At 47.2% G+C, this 26,376-nt stretch overlaps 3 protein-coding genes across 3 annotated transcripts; 1 reads left to right on the top strand and 2 right to left on the bottom strand.

The window, feature by feature from the left end:
- Positions 1-2,896: 2,896 nt before the first annotated feature.
- LOC9268811 (probable alpha,alpha-trehalose-phosphate synthase [UDP-forming] 8) lies at positions 2,897-6,079 on the bottom strand. Its single transcript, XM_015755425.2, has 3 exons — positions 4,054-6,079; positions 3,671-3,953; positions 2,897-3,584 (listed from the first exon to the last, which is right to left on the bottom strand). Exons 1-3 carry the CDS (start codon positions 6,039-6,041, stop codon positions 3,195-3,197), a joined length of 2,661 nt encoding a protein of 886 aa, XP_015610911.1. The 5' UTR covers positions 6,042-6,079; the 3' UTR covers positions 2,897-3,194.
- Positions 6,080-15,039: 8,960 nt separating this feature from the next.
- Positions 15,040-16,966, top strand: LOC9266325 (uncharacterized). Its single transcript, XM_015755160.3, has 3 exons — positions 15,040-16,003; positions 16,091-16,233; positions 16,336-16,966. The coding sequence occupies exons 1-3, from the start codon at positions 15,980-15,982 to the stop codon at positions 16,580-16,582; spliced, it is 414 nt and encodes a 137-aa protein (XP_015610646.1). The 5' UTR covers positions 15,040-15,979; the 3' UTR covers positions 16,583-16,966.
- Positions 16,967-19,682: 2,716 nt separating this feature from the next.
- Positions 19,683-21,036, bottom strand: LOC136351920 (uncharacterized). Its single transcript, XM_066304382.1, has 4 exons — positions 20,796-21,036; positions 20,448-20,703; positions 20,310-20,372; positions 19,683-20,223 (listed from the first exon to the last, which is right to left on the bottom strand). Exons 2-4 carry the CDS (start codon positions 20,596-20,598, stop codon positions 19,784-19,786), a joined length of 654 nt encoding a protein of 217 aa, XP_066160479.1. The 5' UTR covers positions 20,599-20,703; positions 20,796-21,036; the 3' UTR covers positions 19,683-19,783.
- Positions 21,037-26,376: the final 5,340 nt, after the last annotated feature.

Below are 26,376 nucleotides of genomic sequence, written 5' to 3'. Positions count from 1 at the left end.
TTTTTAAAAAATAAAAGATATATTAACATGTGATATATCACTTAGCAAATATACAAGTTTGTCCGAGGTATGGGCCTGAGGGTATGCGGAGTGAGGGGAATTTACCTTCCCATCCTGCCACGTGGTCCTACAGCTTGGCCCTACCCCCACACCTCGCGAATCGCAGAAGCAGCCAGGGGACCTCGGGGTGCCACGTCATGCCCCTCGAGCCCTCGCGCCGTTTTGCCCCGAGTCCCCCGCCCGGCTGCCATGTGGAGGGGGGAGCAAGCGGAGAAGGGACCCATGTTGTACCGCTATCAATGCGTGCGGCGCCCCAACTGCCCCTCGCCGCATTAAATGCGGTAGGGGCAGACGTGCGGTGCCGCCCGACTGACGCGCGTCAGTCAGAAATGACCGGTCTGTGACCGGCCTGTCGCCGGTCGCATCTGACTGGACGGGCGACCATGCCCCCACGTCACCTCTGTCCCCGGCGGAGTGGAGGTAGGTATGACCCGTCCCTCCCCTGTGTCAGGCGGGGGACGGCGCTGGGTCCCACTCAAGGACGAGCTGCGGCTTAGCTTTCAAGCGAAGGCACGGATCAAGATCCGGTCAAGGTAGGGTGGGTCCCCACCCGGTAGAAGAGTAGATAGAGGCGGTGCATGTGGTATCCCCTTGAGCTATGAAAGGAGGACCTTACCCACCGAGAAAAAGGATGATTCCAAGCAGACCTAAGCTCTAGGGAAAAAGAAGCGAGAACGTTCTCCGGAGCTTAGGGACCCTTGTGATTCAACCATAATCCCACACACAGGAGTAGAGTATTACGCTCCATAGCAGCCCGAACCTATATAATCCTCTCGTCTACGCGCAACTAGTAACGTTGAGGGCGGATACACGATCTCTAGATGCGAGCCCTTTCCCCCGACCGAACTCACAAAAGGGGATCTCACGATCTCCCGCTAGAGAGGTTCACTCCTCGACAAAGTTAAAATTTAACTTTTACAAATTAAAAAAGACAAATTAAATTGCAGTTAGTTAAATTACATCCCCTCTAAAATTTAGAATACCCATCTACATCTAACTGAAACTGCCAACGTTGCTTGCATCCATGCATGGCTATGTGTTACATGTCATCAAAATCGTCTCCTCACACACGTTGCCAAATGCCACGAAACGGCGACGCACATGCTTAAAATGCATACTCCTACCTCCCTAGCAATTGCTACCTGCACATGTTTATCCTAGATGAATAGGACAAGAGTGAGCAGCAGTCCGGCCAAGTCTACTTGGCTCTTTTGGATGTACGCTGCTACCAGTTGTTCTGCCGCTTGCTAGGTATATACATCCATGGGAAACTAGCTAAAATGTGACTTAGAAGTTAGAAGTAGCGGTTTTCGAGGAGGTAAATGCGTGACGTGGTTGGCAATTGGGTTCAACCGAAGAAATATGAATGTTCTCCGTGTTATGGGTGCGTTTTACTCACTCGTCATCTATGGTATACTTCTAGCAAAAAAAACGTGTGTTCTCCATGATATGATACACACTTTGTGTGATATATATGATATATCGAGTTGATAAGACACCATTAGTTTTTTATGATAAAGTTACATTTTCAAACTTAGACATCTATCTTAAGCATGTTTTGATATGTTTCTTTCTATAGTCATTATATCTCGAGTTTTATGACTACGATATGCTTGGTTGTATTTGTAACGCTCGTTTCCACGAACAATATCTTTCTTAATTTACTTTGATATTTCGTATTTCCTTCACTACTTTATTTTAATGTTTATCTATCTTAAGAAGGGTTTGATGTATTTCCTTCCATAGAAATAACGCATAACCGTTTGTACATATCTTGTTTATTGTGTTTAGTCAAATCTATTAGATATGTAATGAATAAGGTGCCTCATAACAATTTATTATGGTCAATAATAAGCTCATCCATTTTAAAACTTGTAAACTTATCTCTAGAGGTGTATCAAAGCAATCGAGTTGATCAAAAAACAAGTACAAAGAAAGAACTTGGTTGCAGGCCTTGACCGGAAACCGCTCTTGAGCAGTTTTATCGGTTCGCAAAAACAATTGAAAACCATTGAAATTTGAACAAATTTGGTAAAAGTTTTGAAACTAAGTTTGGAGTTTTTTTTGTAAAAAAAAAAGCATTGCTGATTTACCAAGCGGTTTGTCAACATGAGTTAGCTCGAAACCTCAAAATTTCATGAAAACTGATCATTTTTATCAATTTTATAAATCCGGCTAAGAAATAGGAACCTCAATTCAGGTATCTGAATTCAGACGAAGAGGATTTCCAAAAACATGCGAAAATGATTTTCTACAAACAGCTAGTTAAAGTCGGGCGTCTGTGAAATGGATTTCCAATGGAAAATTTTTTCATAGGTGGCTACGCAACCTACCGAAAATGATTATTTTTACATTCCTTTAGTTTCAGACGGCTTACTTGTCCATATGTAAAAACTACTTTTAGCTGCCAGAAAAAATAGTTTTCCGAGTAGTGTCAAGCGTCGAGGTAGTGGTTGGTTTTCACCCACAACTCTCACCAACTGAGCTACCTGACCACCGGTTGACTACTGGCTCTGCGGATAAGGCTATGACATCTTGGCCGCGTGAACTCTTCTGCAAAGAGTAACACAAAACAATTCTGGATGCCAGAGGTTGGTTTCAGTAGAATTGTTTGGACATTCTGATCATTGCAACGAGGTCTCGTCAGATATGTCGTTGTTTCTTCTCCCCTTTGCTACATCTGCATCCTGCATTGTCAGTAACGTTCACTTAAAATCTTCAGATTGCCATGAACATAGCTGTTCAGACGCGCAGCAGGCAATGCTGACAGTAACATCTGCATCTGCTTCTCCTTAAAATATTGAACAGGAATATGGTCTTGGAAAGGTCAAAGGTATGGTAAAACAACATATTTCGTCAAACACATCAGGCAATGATATGGTAAAACAACAGGTAATCTAAACATAGGTTAAGCAAAACGAAACAAAATTGACAGGCAAAAGCAACCTCTGACGCACAGCTCATCACTGTCCCAAGTCCAACAAATCTTTGATTTCTAAAGATTTCTCCGGTGCAAATTGCACGTTTATTCTGATCTTTCTCACTGTTTCTGGTAATTGCTAAGCAGTTTAAGCTACCATTTTCGCAGCAAGCAAGGTAGCTTCTTCCCCGATCGATGGATGCAGCAATCAATCTTACTCACACCGGAGGAGGGACTTGATATCGAAATCCGCCGGCCGCCGGGGAGCCGCCGCGGCGCGGAGCCGGGACGACGGCGACGAGAAGGCCAGGCCATGGAGCATGTCGACGACCTCCTCCTTGTCGTTGAGGTAGTAGCTCGCCATGCTCGGCTTGTTCCCCACCGTGCACGCAAACACCTGCGCCGCCGCAAGGAGCGCGGTGGTGGTGGTGGTGGAAGACGAAGCACCGCCGTTCTTGCCGCCGCCGCAGAGGCTCGCGAGAGCCCCGAACATGTCCTCGTCGGAGCGGTCGTCCCCGACGCACAGGACGAACCCCAGCGCGCCACCGCGGCGCGCCGCCATGGCCGACACGATGCACTCCGCCGCGACGCCCTTGCTCACGCCCTGATCAAGAACGTGATTGATGATGAACGAGCCCGACGGATCGGATGGAAGATCACCGGCATTGCCGTTTGGTGATCGTTACGTACCTGAGGGATCACCTCGACGATCTTGTAGCCGCTGCGCACGGCGACGGGCTCGCTGGCGAGCACGGTGGCGAGGTGGTCGAGGAGCTCCTTGGCCTGCAATGGCGCCAGCCTCGGGTCGGCGTCCTCGTAGCGCCACACCATCCCCGTCTCCTTCGCCTCGATGTACGACCCGTCCGTCGCCTCCGCGTAGTGCCTCATCACGTTCTTGGCCGCCGCCTTCCACTCCATGGCCGCCGCCAGCTGCTTGCTCGCCATGGTCTCCCATGGCGCGTCCCTGCTCCACCTGGTGCAATGCAATGCAACACGTTGTCTTGTCTTCCTCTTTCTCTAATGCACACGGATGCATGGATGGTTGCACGACGTGACGAGATGATATATATTACCTAATGAAGTAGCCGTGCTCCGCGGCGATGCCGAGGTTGGCGCATGGCGCGAGCCAGCGTTCGAGGTCGTCCTTGCTCCGGCCGCTGACGATGAAGACGACGTTGTTAGGGTCGGAGCAAAGCTCGTCGAGGATGACGATCACCGCGTCGCTGGGCGCGTTGTCGAACGCGCCGGTGGGCTCCAGCGTGCCGTCGTAGTCGAGGAGGATCAGCCTGCCGCCGCCGCCGCCGGCGGCTGCGGCGGCGGCGGCGCGGTATGACAGGTTGACGAGCTCCGGCGGGAGCTTCTTGAAGGCGGCGTCGACGGCGACGACGCGGTAGCTCGGCCCGATCCCCATGCCGATGGTCCGCATCGTGGAGCGGTCCTTGCACGCGAGCTGGAGGTCGGCGGCGAACGACCTCGCCCACACGATCACGTCGTGCAGCTTGAGGTACGTGTAGTGCTTCACGTGCCTCGCCTGCTTCTCGGCGACGTTCATGGTGAGCGCGCCGTGCATGGCCTCCGCCATGGCCTCGATGTTCCAGGGGTTCACGCGGATCGCGCCGCTCAGCGACGGCGAGCACCCGACGAACTCGGAGAGAACGATGGCGCTGTGCCGCGGCTGGCCGCCGGCGGCGCCCTTCGCGTCGACGGGGCCCTCCTCCCGGCACACCGTGTAGAAGTACGGGATGCGGTTGAGCCCGTCGCGGACGGCGCTGACGACGCAGCACTCGGCGGCGGCGTAGTACGCCACCTTCTCGGCCATGGGGACGGCGCGGTCGACGACGACGACCGGCTGGTACCCCGGACCGCCGAACCGCGCGTTGATGCGCGCCTGTATCTTGGCCGTCTCGCCGCGGACGCGCTCCACGTCGCGGCCGCCGCAGCGCGTGGGGTTGTGGATCTGGACGAGCACCACCCTGCCGCGCAACGCCGGGTACGTCTCGAGCAAACTCTCCATGGCCAGGAGCTTCAGCCTCACGCCCTTGAAGATATCGACGTCGTCCACGCCCACCATGAGTACGCGGCCCTTGTACTCCACCTCAGTGATCTCCCTGAACTTGGCGGCGGCCTCCGGCGAAGCCATGGCGGTGCGGAGAAGGCCCATGTCGACGCCGACGGAGAGGAACTTGATCAGCACCGTCCTGCCATGGTAGTTGATGCCGACGCGGCCGTGCCGGGAGGTGTAGGCGAGGCCGAGGAGGCGAGAGCACGCGGAGAGGAAGTGACGCGCGTAGTCGTAGGTGTGGAAGCCGACGAGATCGGCGTTGAGGAGGGCGCGGAGGAGATCCTCCCGGACGGGGATGGATCGGAACACCTCGGCGGAGGGGAACGGCGAGTGGAGGAAAAACCCGACGCGGCAGCGCGGGCAGCCGCGGCGGAGGAAGGAAGGGAGGAGCCAGAGGTGGTAGTCGTGGACGAACACGAGGTCGCCGTCGTCCGGGGAGAGCACCTCGACGACGCGCGCGGCGAAGCTCCTGTTCGCCGACGCGTAGGAGCGGTACAGCCCGGCGTCGAAGTGGAGGTAGCCGTTGGCCGCCGGCGCGTGCGGGAGCAGGTAGTGGAGGCGCGGCCACAGGTAGTGCTTGCAGAACCCGGCGTAGAACTCGTCGTGGGCGCGCGGCGGGAGGAACACCGGGAGGCAGGAGAAGCACCCGAGGAGGTGGCGGTCGAGCTCGTCGGAGCGCCGCAGCGCGCGGGCGGCCTCCGCGGGGAGGGTGCCGACGAAGACGACGTGGGCGAGGCCGAGGCCGTGCGAGAGCTGGAGCGCGTGGGCGTCGGCGCTGAGGGAGAAGGCGAAGCCGAAGGGGGATCCGGGGTCCGGCGTCGCGTTCAGGGGGAGCCTGTGGGCGACCACGATCCGCCGGGGGGATTGCTCCGGCGGCGGCGGCGGGGGCTCGTCGGAGGCGAGGGCGGCGAGCTGCATTGGAGGAGGGGTTAGCGAGGGGTTTGGGGTCTCGTGCTCCTCGTGGGAGGGAGACGGAGTGAGGTGGCGGTGGTGGGGCATCTCGCTGTGATCTCCGGTGGGGTGGAGGTGGGAGGTGGGGTAGGTATAGCAGTGGGCGGACGGTGGGTGTGGGGTCTAGCTGTCAGGCTATTTTGCATGTAGAGCCCTACAGTTTTGCGGAATTTGGGCGAAGTCGGGCAACCAGCCGCTAGCTACAGTGCCATGTGTGCTTGTTGCGTGCGGCATGAAGAGGATCCTCTATTAGAGTATTAGAGGAAAGTAAGTTAGAGGATCTTAATCCGTGCGGTACGAATGGATCTATGTCAATAGCCCTTCAAGTTAATGAGATAGTTTGAAGGCTGTAATTGTACGGAAAATTCTGTATGGATGAGCAAAGGGTTTAAATTTTTGGTATAAGATTAGGGATTGTATTTTTTTCTTTTTGGTAAAAAATAAGTTTTTAGCGGTTCTGCGTTCATACTATGGGCACATAATTGATTGGCGGAGCTGGCTACTCATTAATGACGTGATTATCATGTGGCTTAACTGTTGCATGTCATCGTTTTGGCGTGATCGCTAATAATTGTATACAGGTTGGTGGTGATTCTAGTTGTAAACCATTGAATTTAAAGTGGGGTTTGAAGGCTATATTTATGTGGAGAACTTCGTGGGATAGCGTGAAGAGTTTGTGATATTGGGTGTTGGAGCACAAAACTCCTCTAGCGGAAAGGCAAAATACTCTCCCTTGAGAGTTCGGCATGGGTGCAATTTCTAAACTTGTGGTCGGGACAGGTACAAAAGAGAGTGGAGGCGGATGGTTTATATAGGTTTGGATCGCTAAGAAACGTAATACTCTACTATTATGTCTTTGCTCAGTGCATGAATGGATAAGTTTACAATGGATATTGGTGATATATGCTAAGTCGGAGAGGATGAACCCTTATTCACTTAGTTCAAGAGTCGTTGAATCTAACTTAGTCTACTCAAGGGAGTTGATCCTCTATCTCGTTGACATGGACCCTCATTTTATACGTGAAGGGAAGTCTATAGCACCCATGCATACATATTGGGGTGTGGCCCAGCACATAGGAATTGGTATGCTTGGTCTTGTAGATGTTCCTCCAAGCAGTCCAGCGGATGCGATGAGATCACCTTCCGTCTGACATGTGGAGCAGGGCACGGAAGTCTTTGTTTTAGTCATCAATGGTCCCACCCACTAGCCACCGATTCTGATGAAGGGGAGTCCATGGAGTGAGCGCTAAGTGTGCATCACGTTGCCCAACTTTTTCTCTGGGGCGACGTGGGTACATGACAGGCGACATGCACAGCCACGTGCCCCATATCACCCTTTATCTACTCACAGGATTCGCATAACCCTGATTTTAATTAAACTTGGGAATAAGTTTATTTTATATCACTCTCATCTCTATCGAATCGCATCCCTTCAATCACAAAACCGGGTATAACCTTTCTCTCAACTTTAAAAATATGTGTAAATCAACTCCTTGAATGATTTGGAAAACGGTTTATTTCTAACGTGCCAAGTTGACCATGGTTAGACTTGCTGAGTCAGTGGATGGGTCCCACGTGTTAGTTATATTCCTTTCTCGCTCCTCGCCTCTCCCTCTCCCGTCTCTTGCTCTCTCTCCGGTCTCCACACGCAGGCAAGCACGAGCAGCGGAGGCGGGAGAGGCCGGAGGACGCATATGTTCCGTTTCATGTATTGTACTACCTCGGTATTGCGGCGTTGGTTGGCGCGGCTTCGACGCAGGGACGGAGGTGCTCGTACGTGCGTTCGTTGCCGGAGGTGACGGGGGTTGTCTTCGACTTGGCAAGACGACGATGACGGTGTATCAACATGCGTGCGTTTTCTCTTTCTGCATGCGACTGACACCTGACAACACCAAAACGAGCGTACACATGCAGTGCAGCTCGTGTTCGTTCGAGCTCACGTACACTAGCAGTACCAGCAGCAAGCTTTGTGTCTCTAAGAGCAAGTATAGTAAGTCCTAGTCAGCAGGCGGAACCGTTTCCCACGTCATCAAAATCCTAGGTGGCGGAGTGAGAAGAGAAGAGAGAGAACGGAGCGGGCTTCCAGGCGCTAAGCCGCCGCTTCGTTCCTCCCCTTGATCCCGTGCGTCTCTGCCGCCGCCCCCAACCTCTCTTCCTCCACGCGCCAAATCCCCCTCCCTCCCGCTAAAATCGAGTCCTCCCGCTCCAATCCGTCATGTAACCCTCCCAAATCCACTCCCATGCCACCAAATTCGTCCCCAAATCGCCTCCTCTCAAACCCTAGACCCCAAATTCGTCCTCGAATCACATCAAGATGAGGCGGCAGTCCAAAAGGATGTTTGCGCCGGCATCATTGGAGGTCCCGCCGCCGGCACTAACACCACATTCCATGGTGACCTCCTCCTCACCATGCTTCTCGACGGGTTACAGCAACCAGGCATGGTGAGTATCCCATCTACAAGCACGGTATGATCCAGCCCTTACTGTCTCTATGTTGGTTAATCCCGCTCGAAGTGTATGGATGATTTTGCTGTGATGTGTTCTATTGATCTGTTCAAGGCTTCACTTCCATGCCTGTCAAACTATCAATTCACTGAATAGTTCATGTTGTGTGATTTTTTTAGGGGTATACGGATCGGAACTAGCTATGTCTTTGTCGACAAATCCTTGGGTCAAAATCACCCAGATTTTTTCATACCGTTAGATTAAGATCCAGAGGACACAAAAAATGCTACATATTTTTTTCTCTGACTAGTCAGATCACAAAACTACATGGGCTCGAATTCTAGCCCATAGAACAATACAAAAAATTATACAGGCCATAACTGCAAATACATCATGGCCCATAATGATAACTTCACATCCAATAAAGGTTAGAAAAAAACAAAATAACACAGGGAGACCACACCAGTTCGCACAAATCCCCTAGATCGAGCAAAACAAATCGAGCACGCCATAGACAGTGAGGAGAACGAGAAAAAGAAGAAGAAGCAAATTCTTACCAAGAACATTGAGGTCAAGAAGTTGAAATCAACAAGACATAATCTTCCAGGTAACAAATTACCTAGCACAAAATCCACCTTTACCTTTCCCCATTGACTTCACCATATTCTGCCAGTCATCTTTTAAATCAAACAAAAACAACTCAGTTCTGTAAAAATATTGGAGAAAAGCACTTGGAATAGTGAATTTCTTTTGGAGAAAAGTGCTTGGAATAGGAAATTTCTTTAGATCAAGTAGTTAAAAGTATGTAACTTTTTCAGAAAAACTCGTAACAAAAACTATCAATCTATAGTCAGTTACAGTTACAAATAACAAAAGTTACATATATAACTATAGTACATCTAAACTGTAACTGGGCTGTAAATGGAATCATTCTTAAATTTCTTAAAAAATTCAGTACTTATACTGCGACATTAAAACATTTCCCCAATTATAACAAACTCTAAATTATGTTACAAATATATAAAGAGCTATCTATCTATAGTCAGTTACAGTGAGAAATAACAAAAGTTACAGATGTAACTACTGTACATCTAACTGTAACTGGGTTGTAAATGGAATCATTCTTAAATTTCTTTAAAAATTCAGTATTCATGCAGCAACATTAAAACACTTTCCCCTAGTATAACAAGCTCTAAATTATGTTACAAATATATAAAGAACTATTTATCTACGGTCAGTTACAGTGAGAAATAACAAAAGTTACAGATGTAACTACAGTACATTTGAACAGTAACTGGGTTATAACTGGAATCATCCTTTGATTTTTTTTTAAAAAAAATTCAGTACTCATGCACTAACTTTTTTTTTGCCTATGACAAAATGTTCTAAATTATATTACAAATAACCTAATCATGTAGGGTCAGGTATATTGCAATCTCAAAAATCAGGAGATACACAATTAGATGGATATGAAATGAGAAGCAAAATTGTGTCTGAAGAAATGAGAAGCAAGAAGACAGTTAAAGGTGAGAATCATTCTCACCTAGCATTATGGACCATTTTTTATCTTGTCAGAAAATGTCATCTAGCAAAAATTTATATACAACAAATTAGAGATAGTAGCATGATAAATTTTTAAAGAACTATATATCTATATCCAGTTACAGTGAGAAATAACAGAAATTACATATGTAACTAGAGTACATATTGACTGTAACTGGGCTTTAAATGCAATCATGCTTGAATTTCTTCAAAAAATTCAGTACTCATGCAACAGCATTAACATTTTTTTACTATTATGACTTGTTCTAAATTGTACTACAAATGATTGAAACATGCAACGCCTGATAGATTAGAAGCTCAAGCAACAGTGAATACAGAGTCAAATAGATGTCAAAGTGACAAAATTTTCTCAGAAAAATTAATAAGCAAGAAGACACTTGAAGGTCAGAACAATGGACAGATAGCATTATGCACCAAATTTGATCTTGTCAGTCATAAAATCTAGCACAATTTTGTATACATGAAAGCATGATTTTTTTTTTGAAAAACTATCTATCTCCAGTTACAGTGAGAAGTAACAGAAGTTACATATGTAACTACAGTACATATTGACTGTAACTGGGATGTAACTACAATCATGCTTGAATTTCTTCAAAAAAAATTTGTCTAATATACATTATCTAAATTATATTACAAATAACCTATCTATGCAGGTTCTGTTACAATTCGATCTCAAGTAACAGTGGATACATAATCAGAGAGATCTGAAAGAGATAACATTAATTTCGTCTGATGAAAAAAGAAGCAAGAAGACAACTAAAGGTCATAATCATGATAACCTAGCATTATGGTCCATATTTGACCTTGACAGACAATTTAATCTAGCACATATATTAGAGATGGCGGCTTTGAAAAATCTAAAGACCTATCTATCTATAGTCAGTTACAGTGAGAAATAAGAAAAGTTACATATGTAACTACATTACATCTGAACTGTAACTAGGCTATAACAGCTTTCATGCTTGAATTTCTTCAAAAAAATTCAGTACTCATGCAGCAGCATTAAATATTTTCCCCTATTATAACAAGTTCTAAATTATGTTACAAATAATATAAACATGCAGGGTCTGATGGGTTACAGTCTGAAAAATCAGGGGATATGCAATCGGAGAGATATGAAAGTGACAAAATTTTGTCCAGAGAAATAAGAAGCAAGAAAACATTGAAAGGTCAGTTATCATGCTCACCTAGCATTATGCACCATAAAATGATCTTGGCAGACAATATAATCTAGCATAAAATTATATACAACAAATTAGAGATTGTAGCGTTGATAAATTTTCAAGGACTATATATCTATAGTTAGTTACAGTGAGAAATAACAAAAGTTACATATGTAACTACAATACATATAGACTGTAACTGGGCTAAAACTGCAAGCATGCTTGAATTTCTTCAAAAAATAAAGAATTTCTTCAGAAAAGGAGTCACTTTGTCACAATGGACTGAAGATTTTCCTCAAGTGAAAATCATCTTCAGACAGTGGTGTTTAACAAAGCACAACAATTAGATTAGAGCCTAGGATAAAAAAAACAGAGCATTGTGGTCCAAACGGTCATATCTCCAGTTGTGTACAAATTTGCCCATATATTAAATTTTGTACATAATTTGCACATATCTCAAACTTCCGTGCACATATATTAAAATCACTCGACAACAAGATGTGACAAGTTAGCTGATGCAGAAGGGAATGGACCAGACAGGGTGTTGTTGTTGAGCCTCCCGATTAAATTTCACAGCAAATGAGTTAACTGACTAACAAGCTCCACACATAATTAACATGGGAACAATATTGGGATGGGACGATGGGTCATTCAGAATAAAGAAGAAAAAAAATCATACAGATATTTCAGGCATGTGAATACCTCCAGGCACCCAAGTGACCTTGGTTTTGCTACCATTGAAATGCATTAGATCAACATTAGACTGAAACCCTCCAAATTATTTTTCAGTTTGCTGAAGTATGAGATTTTAAAAAGCTCATGTCGACTGAAACTGTGCAATAGCCTGCTCCAAGATTCAAAAAATACTGACAATTCAAATAGATTTACGAGCGTGCTATCCCCTGTTCCCAATTCAGAAATAGTGCCAATTATGTTCCCAAGTTCAGAAATAGCGCCAATTCAAACAGATTTACGATTTACGAGCGATTGACAATGAACAAAAGTTCAGAAGAGAAGAAAGAGCAGATGCAACCAATAGCCCATAATTTCTCAAAGCAACAGGGACCAAGTTCAGGTATTGGCTTGCTGCTAACTCATTTAGATCAGCACTGAAAAGTTCAGAACATGTACAGGAATTTTATAAACCAAATAGTACAGTAGAATACAATCTGAAGAAAGCAGAACGCATGTAGGGGTTTGGGTTTAATTTAACCAAGCAACTCAGCATACTGGGAAATCAAACCGTACATCTCTGAAACGAAATGATTCATATGCTGCAGAAGGCAACACAAAACATACTTGGGGTTCAGTTAGCATGCATATGTAAAACGAAATTCTTCAGATGCATAAGAATTCAGATATATGCAGGGAGTTGACAGATAAATCATCTCTGAAACGAAATGCTTCACATGCAGAAAAATTCAGACTCATGCAAGGAGTTTAACAGATCAGTCAACTAATCACTGAAAGTGAAATGCAACATTCAGATAAAGTTGCAATGATGCTTCCCTACTATATTCAAATCACACATAAATCAAAGCAAAAATAATCAACTCATGAATCTGACCCCCTCCCTGAAGAAAATTCATGCAGGGATCCAAAAAATGATCAACTATCTGGGTGATTAGAAAAAACCCCTAAATCCACCTCGAATTAAACCTTTAACTCCATCAAATACCCCTGAATCCAACCCCCAACATGAACACCCCTGAAGAAAAATCGAACCAAAAATACAAAAACCCTCGTGGATTAGAAAAAAAAACATAGAACACCATCGAATCTGGTCGTTTGCAAACAATGGACTAGTAACAAAACACCCTAGACTGAACTGAATCAAACTATAACTAAAAACTTAGGGAATCCAAAACCTAAACGGATTCCAAAACTAAAACAAGTGATTCTGAATCAGATCCATACGTTGGGAGCAAAAAAAATCGTCATGTATTGACCCGAATCTTCTAAACCTAGCCCTATTGACATTGAAAAAACCAAAACACAAGCTAATGATGCCAGCAAATCAGGGAAGAAACTCAAAAAACACTCTCTCTCGAGTTGTCTCCCCTAGCGAGCGCGCGCGCTCTCTCTCTCCCGCCGGGGAGCTGCTCGTGCTCTCTCTCGCCGGCGAGCTCTCTCTCTCTCTCGACGGAGAAAACGAGAAGAGAAAAGAAAGAGGAGAAAGAGATGTAGAGAAAGAGCGAGAATAAAGAAAGAGAGCGAGGAAACAACCAACGGTTACGGACATAATAGCGCGGAATCCAAAATTTAACATGGGTTGGCCCACATTGACTCCCAGGCCATCTGCTCACAGGCCACACGGTCTCATCCACACAGGGAAATGCACGAATCATGGCGCAAATCCTACGGATAGAAAAACGACAAATATTGGGGGTGAAAATCTGTTGACAAAGATCTAGCAAAATCGATACGGATCATATTAGCTCCCGAATCAGTAAATCACACTAAATTTATCAACCATGACAATTATTAAGTTGCTTTCTACAGAGATGCTAGGTTTGCCTGAGGTGCTATATTAAGTTTTTGATAGGCTGCTACCACGATATATATGTTTAGAGATATATAGCAGTTCCTGAAACTACTAATCAAATGTGAGCACTGAAACCCTCGGCGATGACGTACGGTACCATGGAAGACGACGTACTGCATGTCGGTGAGGGTGCATCGTGCACACGGTGTCCACTGTCGAACAACAGCTTCGGCCGGTCGGGGCCGCACGTTCACGAGCGTGTACGTAGCCGCGCTCGGCGCGCGCAGTCTACGACCTCCACGACGGGGTGGCCGTCGTTGTCGTGGCGGAGAAGGACTCGGGGGCGCCGGAATCGTCGTGCGTTATGTGGTGGGGACGGCGTGTGGCGTGCGCGGCGGGATGGCGGCGCGCGCGTGCCGCCGCCGCCGCGCTCCCGCTGCCCAGGAGGTGGCACGTACAGCAGCAGGCGACCCTGGTTATCGATCGATGCATGCATGGCTGCGAGCGTGTCGACGTCCGTGACGTGCACCAGCGCCGCCGCCATGCGCACGTCGTGCGTCCATACCTCTGACGCCACGATGTTTCACTTGAGGGGGCTCGCCTGTCGGAGGTGTTCGCCACGCTCATCGACCTCAAGTGCAACATCGTCCTTGCTGATCAGCTCGATGGCCATTTGCGTCGCCTCTGCCTCCACCCCACCTCCACCCTGACCGACCGTTCCGGCACCCGAAAACTCAGCGACCCAGCTCCCAGCAATTCGCCTCTGCTGCTACCTAGGAAGAGAGGTATATGCAACCCATATGTAGGACCCACTGCCCATGTTTTGCTGCATTTCACCTACATATGGGACCCATGCGCCGACTCAGCGAATCTAACCACGGTCTACCTGCCATGTCAGCCCAAACCGATTCTCAACCAAATTGATTTGAGTCGGTTTTTGTAGTTGGGAGAGGCGTTACCCGATTGAGGGATGCAATTCGATCGAGGGTAAGACAGGAGGGAGACAATATAGACTTATTCCTTAAACTCGGCCTACAATTGGACGAACGTAAAGTGGACCTTTTTTTTTCTTTGGAATAAGTTCACCGGAGGTCCCTCAACTTAACAGCGAGATTTTTTAAGATCCTTTAACCACAAAACCAGAAATAGGGGTGGGCAAAATTAGACCGAACCAAAGAACCGAACCGAAAAGACCGAGACCGAGACTGAAAAATTCGGGTAGTTGTTCGGTCCCTAACATCAAAAGACCGAATTTATTTCGGGTATTTCAGTTATTGGGCTCGATTAACCGAAATACCCAAAATAACCGAACTGGCCCAATAGACTAGGAGGCCCAGTAGGCCAGTACTAAGCCCACTAAAATAAACCCTAGATCACCAACCCTACCCCCAGCCTCCCACTTGGCTCGGTTCCCTCACCCTCACAGCCGCACTCCCCACTCCTCCCGCTCGCGCCGCCCGCCTTCGCCTCCACCGCGCCTGCGCCGCCTCCGCCTCCACCGCGCCGGCGGCCGGCGCCGCCTCCATCCGCCCTCGGCCCACTGCGTCGGCGCCGGCGCCGCCCTCGGCCCACCGCGTCGGCGTCGCCTCCGCCCGCCCTCCGCCTCCCTCGCGCCGTCTCCACCTCCACCGCGCCGGCGCCGTCCTTCACCGCCTAGCTCGATTTGCTTTTCAGTTTGTCTTTCTGAATCTGCTTGATTTCCTAGTTGCATGTGCAGATCAGCAGATGCATCATCTATCTATTGAGTTGCCTTTTGATTTGTCAACCATACATTTGTTGTTTGGCTTTTGTGATTTTTTTGTTCAGAGACTTCTGCTCTCGGGTTAGTTCGGTCATGACCGAGACCGAACCGAACTACCGAAGTGCTCGGTCTTCATTTTTTTTTGGACCGATCGGTCTTGAGTTTTTGATGACCGAAATTTTAAAAAGACCGAAAGACCGAACCGAATTTCTCGGTTAGACCGAATGCCCACCCCTGACCAGAAAGACCAGAAATGTGTACCCCTCAACTCACACAAACCGTTCAAAGGAGGTCCCATAACAGTATATGTGGGTGGTTTCGCTGACGTGGCATCCTAGTCAGCAAAAAAAATTAAAAAAGTACGTGGGGCCCATATGTCAGTTGCACATTTTCTTTCTTTTCCTTTCCTTCTCTTCTCTTTATCTCAGCGATGGGCGGGCAGCGTGCGAGCACTGAGGCACGGCAGCCGAGCGACGGCGGGCGGCGGCAGCTGAGTGCGGCCTACAGGCGAGCGGCCGAGCACGGCGGCGATTAGAGCGGACGAGCACGACGGCGGACGAGCGCGAGTAACCCTTACACCACAACAGCCATGGCGACCCGTGCCGCAGCTCGAGTAACGTCCATTAATTCTTCTGTCACATACAGATAATCTGGTTCTTTAATTTGTCTTTGCTTACCGTGATGAGCTCTGAATTTGCAGCCAATGGCGGGATCCATGGCAGCCTCACCGGCATCAGCATCGGCGTCGGTGTCAGCTCAACGCAGAAGGTGTGGCGCAGCTTGCAGGCATTCGGTGACATCGCCTTCGCCTACTCCTTCTCCAACATCCTCATCGAGATCCAAGTGAGTGAGACTGACACCATTAGCTACAAAGTTAATTTGCTCTGTTTTTTTTTTCTCTGAGCAAGGTTTGCTCACCGCTGCTTGTTTTGTTTTGTTGTTCAGGACACGAATCAAGGCGCCGCCACCGTCGGAGGCAAAGGTGATGAAGAGCGCGACGAGGCTGAGCGTGGTGACGACGACGGTGTTCTACATGTACATGCTGTGTGGGTGCATGAACTACACGTTGCCGGACAACCTCCTCAGGCGTCGTTCGGCACGTGGGGAGGGATTTCCCTGGGGGAAACACCACCAGTCCGGGATTGGGTGGATCCCCTCCCACCACCCAATCCCCTTCCACGTTGGGTGTTAAACCCCCATGTCATCCGGATGGTGCTTGGTTAACAGGGGAAATAGCAGGGGAAAACTTTCTTTTCAACTCGCCACCACCGGCTGCTCGATCGGCTCCCTGCCGCCACGGCGCCACCTGCTCTACCGCCGCCATGCACGTCCGCGTCTCCGGCGTCGCGCCATCCTTGTGTTTGCCTCTCCGGCGTTCTACCGGCCTCGATTTATGTCTCCAGCGAAGCTGCTACCATGATTCGTACGTGTTTGCCTGTGTGCCGAGGCCGCGATCTACACCGTCGTTCCCGTCTCGGCTGGTCTGTGTTGCCGTGTGGTCGATCTCCTACATCCCTTGCCTGTAGCATTATTCACCTTATCTTCAAGTTGTGAATACGGTGGTACTGACAGCGCAGATGGTGTTGTTCTCTGATGTTGTTCAAATCTCATACTCCCTTCGTCCCTAAATATTTAACGTTGTTGACTATTTTAAACACGTTTGACCGTTTATCTTATTTAAAAAATTTAAGTAATTATTAATTCTCTTCCTATCATTTGATTCATTAATTGTTAAATATACTACTACTACTTACTTAAGTTGAATAATATTCACAAAAGTTTTTAAATAAGGCGAACGGTCAAACATGTTTAAAAAAGTAACGACGTCAAATATTTAGGGACGGAGGGAGTATCTGCTAAGGCTATGTTTGCCATAGCTTAAATTGATATATCTGGATCTGTGATTACGTTGGTAATATTTGAATGAATTATTTATTTTAATTCAAAATAAATTATAAAATTTTAAACCACTCTAATTTAATTTGCAGCGTGGATTTAGGATCTATAGTTGTGCCTTTGCCAAACATGGCCTGAATCTCTTTCCCCGGTGTGTTGGTGAACCATGTAATGATTGAACTCATTCAAATCAATGTGGGAAATTTTTTTATTATTCGACATAAGTTTTATGATGTCGATTTCTAAGTACCAAACGGATGCTCCAACATGAAGTTGCATGCAAATTACTCCCTCCGTTTCAAAATATTTGATACCATTGACTTTTTAGCACATGTTTGACTGTTCCTCTTATTAAAAAAATTTGTGAAATATGTAAAACTATATGTGTACATGAAAGTATATATTTAATAATGAATCAAATGATATGAAAATAATAAATAATTACTTAAATTTTTTAAATAAGATGAATGGTTAAACACGTACTAAAAAGTTAACGGTGTCAAACATTTTGAAACGGAGGGAGTATAAATTAGCTACTGCTGAAGAAAGCTCCCCACTCAAAGCAGGATTTTTTTTCGTTTTTAGATTTTTTTAAATATTTACAGAAATAATCTATCGACCAAAAAAATTGCAGAAATAGCCCCTGCCGCTCTAATGGTGGGCGGCAAGCTGACGTGGCAGACGGTGGGTCGACCGCACTGTCTGCCGCCGTCGGCCAAAATTGCGATTAGGCCCGGCTAATTGCAATTTTGGCCGCCCATAAAGAGCTTGCGGCCGTACTTTTTCATCTGGGTCCCTTGCCGCCCCAATAGAGGGCGGCAAGGGACCCAGATGAAAAAAGTACGGCCAAAAGATTTTTCTATGTTATGTTAATAATAAATAAAGAAGTATTTATTGATAAAACTTGTTAATATTGTTATAAAAATGTATTGAAGTTGGTTGTTGCGCAATTTCATATGTTAAGTGAGGTATTATTTTGTACCTTATTCGACGTATTAGTACTCGGATAATTTATATAGGCCTATCGCAGTCTGGGTCGTTGAAACATTATATGGACTTAAACAAGGAGAATTATGTAACATGAAGAAATAGTAGTACAATTTGAACATGATACGACTATTTGCATTGCGATTACATAGATGATATTAGATTCGAACTAGGAGGGAGGTAGTGCAATAGTTGAACACAACGACGATGTAGTAATGGGACAAGGAAGCATGACAGTAGAAATTTCAATATGCCAAGTTGTTCGATAATAGCTAACCCCTACGTGAGGATCCCTCTCCTCTCTCAAACCGCGCTTTAGTAACCCTGTATTGCTCTGGTAGTTCAAGCTACACAACACGGCTAGGTGGAGTTAGAACCCTTCTGGTGTCTATCCATTCTCTGTATTGACATCTCCTTGGTGGTTCCTGGGAGGAAAGAATAGATGTAAAGCAAGCAAAGTTAGTAAATGTTGTGAGAAAATAAGGATTCATGTAATCAAAATATTCTTACCATGAAATCGTCGTCAAGAATATTTGGACAAACAAAGAACCTTCGACCTAATGTTGTAGTATTTATGGAACGAAGAACCTGACAACGATCACCACACCTGCATCTTGGACGGGCTTCCCATGGAGGGAGTGCCGTAGTTAGCACCCGCCAGTCGCTCTGTTGTTCACGACATTGTCGTTCATAAGCCGCTTTTCTCTGTAAGTATTGCTCAGTACTTTCGGATGCGAAATACCAGCGACCTTCTTGTAAACAAGTGGTTAGGTCGAGAACGGGATTTTCTGTATCGACCCACTCGATATATGCGCAAGCCGTAGTGCGGGTCTGCCGAATAGAGTAGTGTTACGAAGAATAAAGCGATTGCCCATACGGAATGAATAAGCATATGCAGATAATAAAATACCTCACGGTCATAGTTAGGGCACCTAAAAAAGCGCCTTTCTCGAATATCAGGATTCCTCGAAGCCATTAGTTGGCATCGATCACCGCATAGGCAGAGAGGACGCTGGCACCAAGGTGGTAGTAGGTATACACAAGGATCGCTACGCCAGTTTGGATCCTCAACACCCCGGCGTCTAGCCATTGACGAAAGCCGGTCGGATTTGTAATAAAGCAAGTGGGGAAGAGAGTACTGAATGTGACTGAGTTCTGAAAGATTGTGAGGCCTCACTCGTTAAGGCGACTTATATAGGCGCAAAAAATCGAGTGATACCCCTGACATGTGAACGTGGTGGGGTATGGTGGGTACGCCTGATTGGTGCCGAAAGATACATGCATGATCGGCGCTGAAAGTTACATTGGTCGTATGCGCCAAATGGCGGGCAAATACTCGTATCACACGCGAATAAAGGAGGCTGCATCGGTGCGGCAGAAAGTAGTCATGCATGCGCCGAAAGGTATCGTGCATGCGCCGAAAGGTATCGTGCACATATAACAACAACGTAGTCATTACACAAGCATACAGTACTGGAAAGTGAAGCAAGTAAACAAAGAGAAGACTGCTCTACTGGCCCTGCCCCGCGCCGCGACCACGCTTGGTCCTCCGGGCCTGTGCTCGCACGTGGTCCTGGGAGTAGGTGAAACGATCCGGTGGCACAGCACGGGTAGCACGAGTGTCCCGCGGAGGAGTGGCCTGCGCCTGGTCCTGCGTCTGCACCGGCGGTGCGCCTCCCAGCTGTGAGGGGCCAATGACGTCCTCTGTCGAGCCTGAAGCGAAGTCGAAGTCAGTGATGTCGAAGAGCAAGGTGCAAGGCAGCAAGCGGTCCGACGAGGTCCCAGCATGGTCCAGTGGTGGACCCTGACTCGACGTGCCGGCTGCCTGTGACGAAGTCCCGGTGTACTGCCAGAACTGCGCTGAGTGCGAGGTCGACACAGCTACCTGAGACGCTGACCCTGCAGCCTGGGAGAAGTGGGCGGCCTGCGTTATAGCGAACTGGGCGAAACCTACACATCGACAACAGGACCCTTGTAAGCTAAGACATAAAATGTATGTAAATTGATTGTCGAAGTAATGTTGTTTTTTTAAGTACCTGTGGGGGGCACAACAGAAGGCCTAGCCGAGGAAGGCGGGGTGCTGAACGGTGCACGAAACCCTGAAGCAATCGGCAAGTGAAACGGCTCACTTATATGTGCGAGGCATGTATAGAAATAGTAATAAAAATACTTACCTCCGTGCGGAGGGGGAGTCGGCCTAGGAACGTGCGCAGCTGGACGGGGACCAGTCGGTACGGGTGGCCGCTGTACAGCTGCGTCTGCCCGAGCAACGTCGTCTGCACGACAAGTGAGCACTCGGAGAATCGAGCGCATCGACTCCACCATCCGCGTGTACGTCGTCAGGTGCTCCTCTACGGGTACCGGAATCCCCGCGCCTAAACGTTGGATCGTCGTTGAACCGTCAACGACGACCCGGTTGATGTCGTCGACCTGCATGGTTAATTTGTTCGTAAATATTCGTAAAATTTGATGAAGAGAAAGACATGAAAACATAAAGGAATGGTGCGATGCAGGGTACTCACAGCACGAGCGAAGTCCTGGTCGCGGTGCCTGGCATAGAGGTCTCTAGTGCTCGCAACGTGGGGCTGCTGCTCCAAGGGAGCGAAGGTGACCCTAGTACGGGTGCGTGGCTGGTACCAGCGTAGGTAGGCCTGGTACGACTCCTCAGTGTGTGGCTCTCCCTCGTGGTCCACGACCTCCTCGGTTGCGAGCAACCAGTCCTCAACAAAAGTCGCCAACTTGGCGGGCCAGTCGCCAGCTGAGTGCTGACCCTTGCGCGAGTACCTGCGAATTAATGTGTAATATTAGTGTGAAACGACAGATGTTACAAATTATTGTGAACAGGCAGATTTTAATGCAACAACGGAAAGCGTAGTGCAAGATCTTACCGGTGAACAGCAGCTGGGACGGTGGTCGGAAACGGTACTGGAAAGGGCTGACGGAAGCCGAACTGCCGCATCACGCGGAAATGGGCGTGAGGCTCAACGCAGATGTCGAAGACCATCGGAACCGTAGTCATCCAGTACGCCTGGTCCCTAGTGCAGAGTGTGGACAGACCCAACGGCGCACGAGCCTGGGTAGCCGCTGCACTGTAGGGCTCCCACACGACGTCAGTCGGCAGAAGGCGGTCGAACTCCATAACAAACTCAGGATACGACCGCCTAACCTGGACGTAAGCCCATCGGCGCTGCAATACGAGACGATCGATGTGATGTACAATGAACTTAGCAATTAACTTAACAATACGATAAGATCGATGCAACGTACCTGACGACGGCACCACAGAGTACCCATCGTAGGGTAGTCGACCTCTGGTCGCTCCTCGTACAGTGACTCCTCGTACGCGTGCTGGTCCACCTCAGGGCGGCCGATCGCAATCCTCTCAGCTGCCCAGATAGAAAGAAAGAGAGGGCACCCACCAAAGGTCACGCTGGGATCTGTCTTCGTGCAAGACTCACAAAGTGCACGGTACAGAGCCGCCAACAACGTGGAACCCCAGCTCCACTGAGGCACCTCGCCTACCGCGGCGTCGGCGATGCTCCTGGCGTAGTGCACGAGTCCCTTGTCGACCGCGTGCAACTAACTTATAGTAAAACACTGTTCGTACCTCTCGACAAAGGAGTCGTGAACCGTGAGTAGCTCACCGCACGTCCGTGCCCGGAACGTCCCAAGCTGAGCCCCCTACACTGCAGTAAGGTGAGACCGGTGTCGGTGATCTATCGCTGGGTCCAACAACTGAGGTGTATCCTGACGTGCCATCTCTGAAAAATATAGTGTTTCGTGTTAGAACAATTCAAAAAATAGTAATGTAAAACAAAAGATAACTTGCAAAATTATGAAATAGTAATAAAATCATGAGATTAATTATGTACAACAAGAGTACAGGCTATTTAAATATAGCAAACGTTACTAATGGTACATAACGATGACGTGCAATTTAACATATATGTAGAGTTCAATAATATAACATAACATTACGTGTCGAAGTCCGACATACATCAGCATACCTAAAGACGTTAGGCGCCTTAGTCCGACGTTACATCACGAGACCTAAAGACATGACATGCCGAAGTCTGACATTACACGACGAAACATAAACACATCGATAAGTTCGAAACGAATTACAAGCAAATCCACATGCCGACATAGAACATAAGAACTACACCACGTAGCCAGACGTGGCACGACGACGCCTAGGACGTGGTCAAGTGGAGGTAGTGCCTTCACCCGTAGGGCGAGCTCCATCTGCTGCTGATCCTGATAGTCCTGCCTCCGCCGCACTTGGTTTCTCCTTGTCTTTAGGACAATGTTTGTAGGTGTGCCCATGTTCATCGCATTTGCTGCAACGCTTTACCCTGCCAGCCTCCGACTCATCCATATCGTTGCGGATGCGACGAGTCCTCCTCCTTCCAGCCTTGCCTCGGAGCTTCGATGGGTCAGGAATATTGAGTACTTCATCATTAGTCTCTGTGAACTCCCCAGCTATGCCGAACCCATAAATCTCGCCGCTCCATGTATGATATATTGCTTGCTTACTGAAGTACTGTGACACATATACTGTATCTGGTATGCCACACTCCGCTGCGGCAGCAATGACATGGGTGCATGGCCTGTGGAGCAGCTTCGGCTTTGCACAAGAGCAATGACATGTGCCGTCGGCTTTGAGAACACACTCCTGCTTCACTCTCTTGCGGTAGATACCCCTGCCTGCCTTATCTTGACATAGTATCTCAAACCTGTGCTGTTGGGTACCTTGCACTACAGCTCGATGTTTCATGGCCTTTTTACACAACTCCTCTAGCTTTTTCTGCATGAAAGCTCCAAACAAACTGCTGTTGTTCGGCATAGAGGGAAGAACTGCCTGGAACCGATCCCTAAAATACCTGCATGTCCCATGTAAAATGAACTCCACTATGCCAACTAGTGGCAGTCCACGGACACCGCGCATCACCCAGTTGTAAACTTCTGCCAAATTTGTTGTCATTAGTCCATATCTAGCACCACCTGTGTCATACGCCTTGGCCCATTTCTCTTTTGGTTCATGCAGAATCCACTGAGAAAATTTCCGAATCTCTAATCCAGTTTTTCTAACCAATGTTGGACTATCCGTTGGGAGAGGTCCAAGAGCTTGAGGAGGGTCAGCAACGGCGGTCGATGGAGCCGCTGCACGCTGATCACTGCATTTGGCTGTCAACTCATCTAATCTCTTCCAAAGCTCATTAAATTTTTTCTCCTGGTTCTGATTGCACAGCCTCTTGAACATGTTCATGAGCTCTTTGTTCTTAAATTGCTTGAAGAAATTAGCTCCCATATGACGCATGCACCACCTACTCTGTACATCTTCCCAAACACCGGGGTATCCTCGTTCCATACTCCCAAACTGCAACTCTTCTATCGCTCGCAGAATGCCAGCGTGCCTATCATGTATCAGGCACACATTTGGCCTCATACCAACAACTTTTGTTTTAACCAATTTTAGGAACCAGTACCAGCTGTCGGTATTCTCATTCTCAACAAAAGCAAATGCCAAGGGCAATACCTGATTGTTCCCATCTACCCCTATTGCTGTTAGTATCTGGCCCCGATACTTTCCTGTCAAGAATGTCCCATCAATGCAGAGAACAGGACGACAGTTCACGAATGCCATCTTGCATGCATGTAGAGCTAAGAACGCCCTTTGCAGCACACTCTTGCTAGGATGTTCAATTGAGGGGAATTTCTTCACTTCGTAAGAGCTCCCAGGGTTTCTTTCCTCGATAACACCAAGCAGGCGTGGCAAATTATCATACGAGGCTTCGTAAGTTCCAAATCTCATCTCTATTATTTTCTGTTTGGCCCTCCAGGCCTTGGCATAGCTAATAGTATACTTGTATGTCTCTTCGATGTGTCGGATTATTGACCTTGGTTCATATGTGAGATTATCGATGACATGCGCATACATCTCAGATGCAACAAATGCACAAGTAATGTTCCTGTGGTATTTCTGAACACCAGGTAGAAAATATGTATGCTTGGTAACGACTGACACTGTCCAATAATCCTTCCATTTCCCTTTATACGCGTGCACTCTCCAGGGACAACCATCTTTTTCCTTAACACACCGAACTTCATATTGCGACCAGTTCGACTTGGCAACCCAAAACTCTCTATGAAGTGACACTGCAAAATGTTTTACCGCCTCCTTCATATCTTCTGCTCTACTATAAATCGCTCCCTGAATAACCTCATTTTCTTTGTACTCCCATCTCACACTATCCTCTTCAGAGACGATCAGCCCAGAAAAATCCTCACTAGCCCATTCTGCTGGATTAATATCCGTCTCATCATCTGACGAATCACCTTCCTCTACACGCTCGTTGTCAGAATCCTCCCTCTCCATTTCATCCACAATGGCACCGACAGTCTCCCCCTCGTCGGCCACTCCACCTGGTTGAATGCCAACTGGAGCTACTACGCCCCCGTCCTCTCGTGCGTTGACCTCCTCCACAGAAGTCTCGTTTACTTCAGCACTTGGTCCCTCGCCATCATCCATGTTCATCTGCACACCTGGATCCTTCGGGTGAACAAACGGAACCAAAGCTAGAGGCCACCCGTGTTGCAATGCATTTTCCAAATACCATCTCCACACTCGAGAGTTTTGAACTGGCATTAGTTCCCAATAAAAACCCTCAGTTGCCCGACTTACTATAACATTGATTGTTATGTCACTTGTCTGTGGATCAACTCTCAAGCCCTTCATTAACCATCCTTTTATAGAAGGTACACTCCTCTCAGCCGGTCTATCAATTCCCCTTTCTGATACAATAAAATCTGACAGATCTACCCCAGTTGGCCCGTAACGGACATTTCCTGGTCTATGGTAAACTTGGAATATTTTTTTGTTCGACATATCTGTCAACGAAATAACTAGATCATATTACTCTTTCATGCAATAAACATCTACAACGTAATATCTTCTTGTGTAAGCCAATGCAACGGTAATGTATTGATTCCAAACTAGCAGATCTACGTAGTTACCGATATCTACAATACGCACTTCTAGATTAGTACAACTAAAACCCTAAAAATATAATGCATTTATTCAAACAAATTTTTAAAGAATACACACTATTTAACTCAATAGTCACATATAGGATCTATAAATATTACCTGAAATTGGCGTCTGAATCCGGCAGGGCTTCGCCCCTTCTTCTCTTCTCCTCCCCTCTCTTCTTTTTTTTTCACTGGAATTGAGGAGAGAAGAATGAGGGCTGGGGGCTGGGCAGCAGGCCTTTTATAGGCAGCGAGGCCTACCGCCCGGCCAGAGGGCGGCAAGGGGCCGCCTGCAAAATAGCCGGCCCCGACTGGCTTTTTTGCATTCGGGCCCCTTGCCGCCCTACCAGAGGGCGGCAAGGGTTTTCCTGCAAAAAAACCCTCCCTCCGTCACCGCCCGTTCCTCCCCCGTTTGCCACGTCAGCTTGCCGCCCCAGAGGTGGGCGGCAGGGTTTATTTTTGTAATTTTTTTTGGCCGATAGATTATTTCTGTAAATATTTTTTTAAAAAAAAATCTAAAACCGAAAAAAATTCCTCAAAGCAGGCCCTATGGCAAGGATGGCTGGGCTAGGCCATTTGGCCCATATCTATCTCTAGGCCACTACTCAAGTGTGCAGCTAATGCGCTTGATGTCATTGGCATGCTTCCAGAAGAGAGTCGAGGTGATGCAAATGTAACAAAGGCAAAATCGAATAGTCTAGAGATAAAAAAAAAGAGTAAAGGTGATCAAAGTGAAATTTTGGCACTCCTTCCAATTAAAAAAATATAAGATATATTTTGTACCGGTAGCGAAATACTTCGATGAACAATTACTCGATTAAAATATAATTAATTTATATGATACAAAATTAATTAATGTTATTAGATTTGTAATGGGAAGTTATACATTTACTTATATATATCACATAAATAATATATTAGTAAAGTAATTGTTAGTTAAAAGTCTCGTGTCCTAGCAAAACAAAATATGCCCTACTAATAAAAGAAAGATGAGGGTAGAAAAAGGCCCAAACTGCAATTCATTAAAAAAAATACAACCCAAAAGTTTAAACTAATATCCCAACTAATACA

This window comes from Oryza sativa, chromosome 9, assembly GCF_034140825.1.
Source record: "Oryza sativa Japonica Group chromosome 9, ASM3414082v1".
NCBI classification, from domain to species: Eukaryota; Viridiplantae; Streptophyta; class Magnoliopsida; order Poales; family Poaceae; genus Oryza; species Oryza sativa.
Note: the sequence above shows the minus strand (reverse complement) of the source record. Positions and strands in the feature narration are given on the sequence as shown.

Bases quoted from the DNA above. Each gene is read 5' to 3' on its own strand.
- LOC9268811 (XM_015755425.2), bottom strand. From the start codon at position 6,041: ATGCCCCACCACCGCCACCTCACTCCGTCTCCCTCCCACGAGGAGCAC. The intron at 3,954-4,053 runs GTAATATATATC...GCATTGCACCAG, and splicing joins GAGCACGGCTACTTCATTAG to GTGGAGCAGGGACGCGCCAT. The intron at 3,585-3,670 runs GTACGTAACGAT...GTTCTTGATCAG, and splicing joins TCGTCGAGGTGATCCCTCAG to GGCGTGAGCAAGGGCGTCGC.
- LOC9266325 (XM_015755160.3), top strand. From the start codon at position 15,980: ATGGCGACCCGTGCCGCAGCTCGA. The intron at 16,004-16,090 runs GTAACGTCCATT...CTGAATTTGCAG, and splicing joins CGACCCGTGCCGCAGCTCGA to CCAATGGCGGGATCCATGGC. The intron at 16,234-16,335 runs GTGAGTGAGACT...TTTGTTGTTCAG, and splicing joins ACATCCTCATCGAGATCCAA to GACACGAATCAAGGCGCCGC.
- LOC136351920 (XM_066304382.1), bottom strand. From the start codon at position 20,598: ATGGTGGAGTCGATGCGCTCGATTCTCCGAGTGCTCACTTGTCGTGCA. The intron at 20,373-20,447 runs GTAAGTATTTTT...CGATTGCTTCAG, and splicing joins GACTCCCCCTCCGCACGGAG to GGTTTCGTGCACCGTTCAGC. The intron at 20,224-20,309 runs GTACTTAAAAAA...GTCGATGTGTAG, and splicing joins TTCTGTTGTGCCCCCCACAG to GTTTCGCCCAGTTCGCTATA.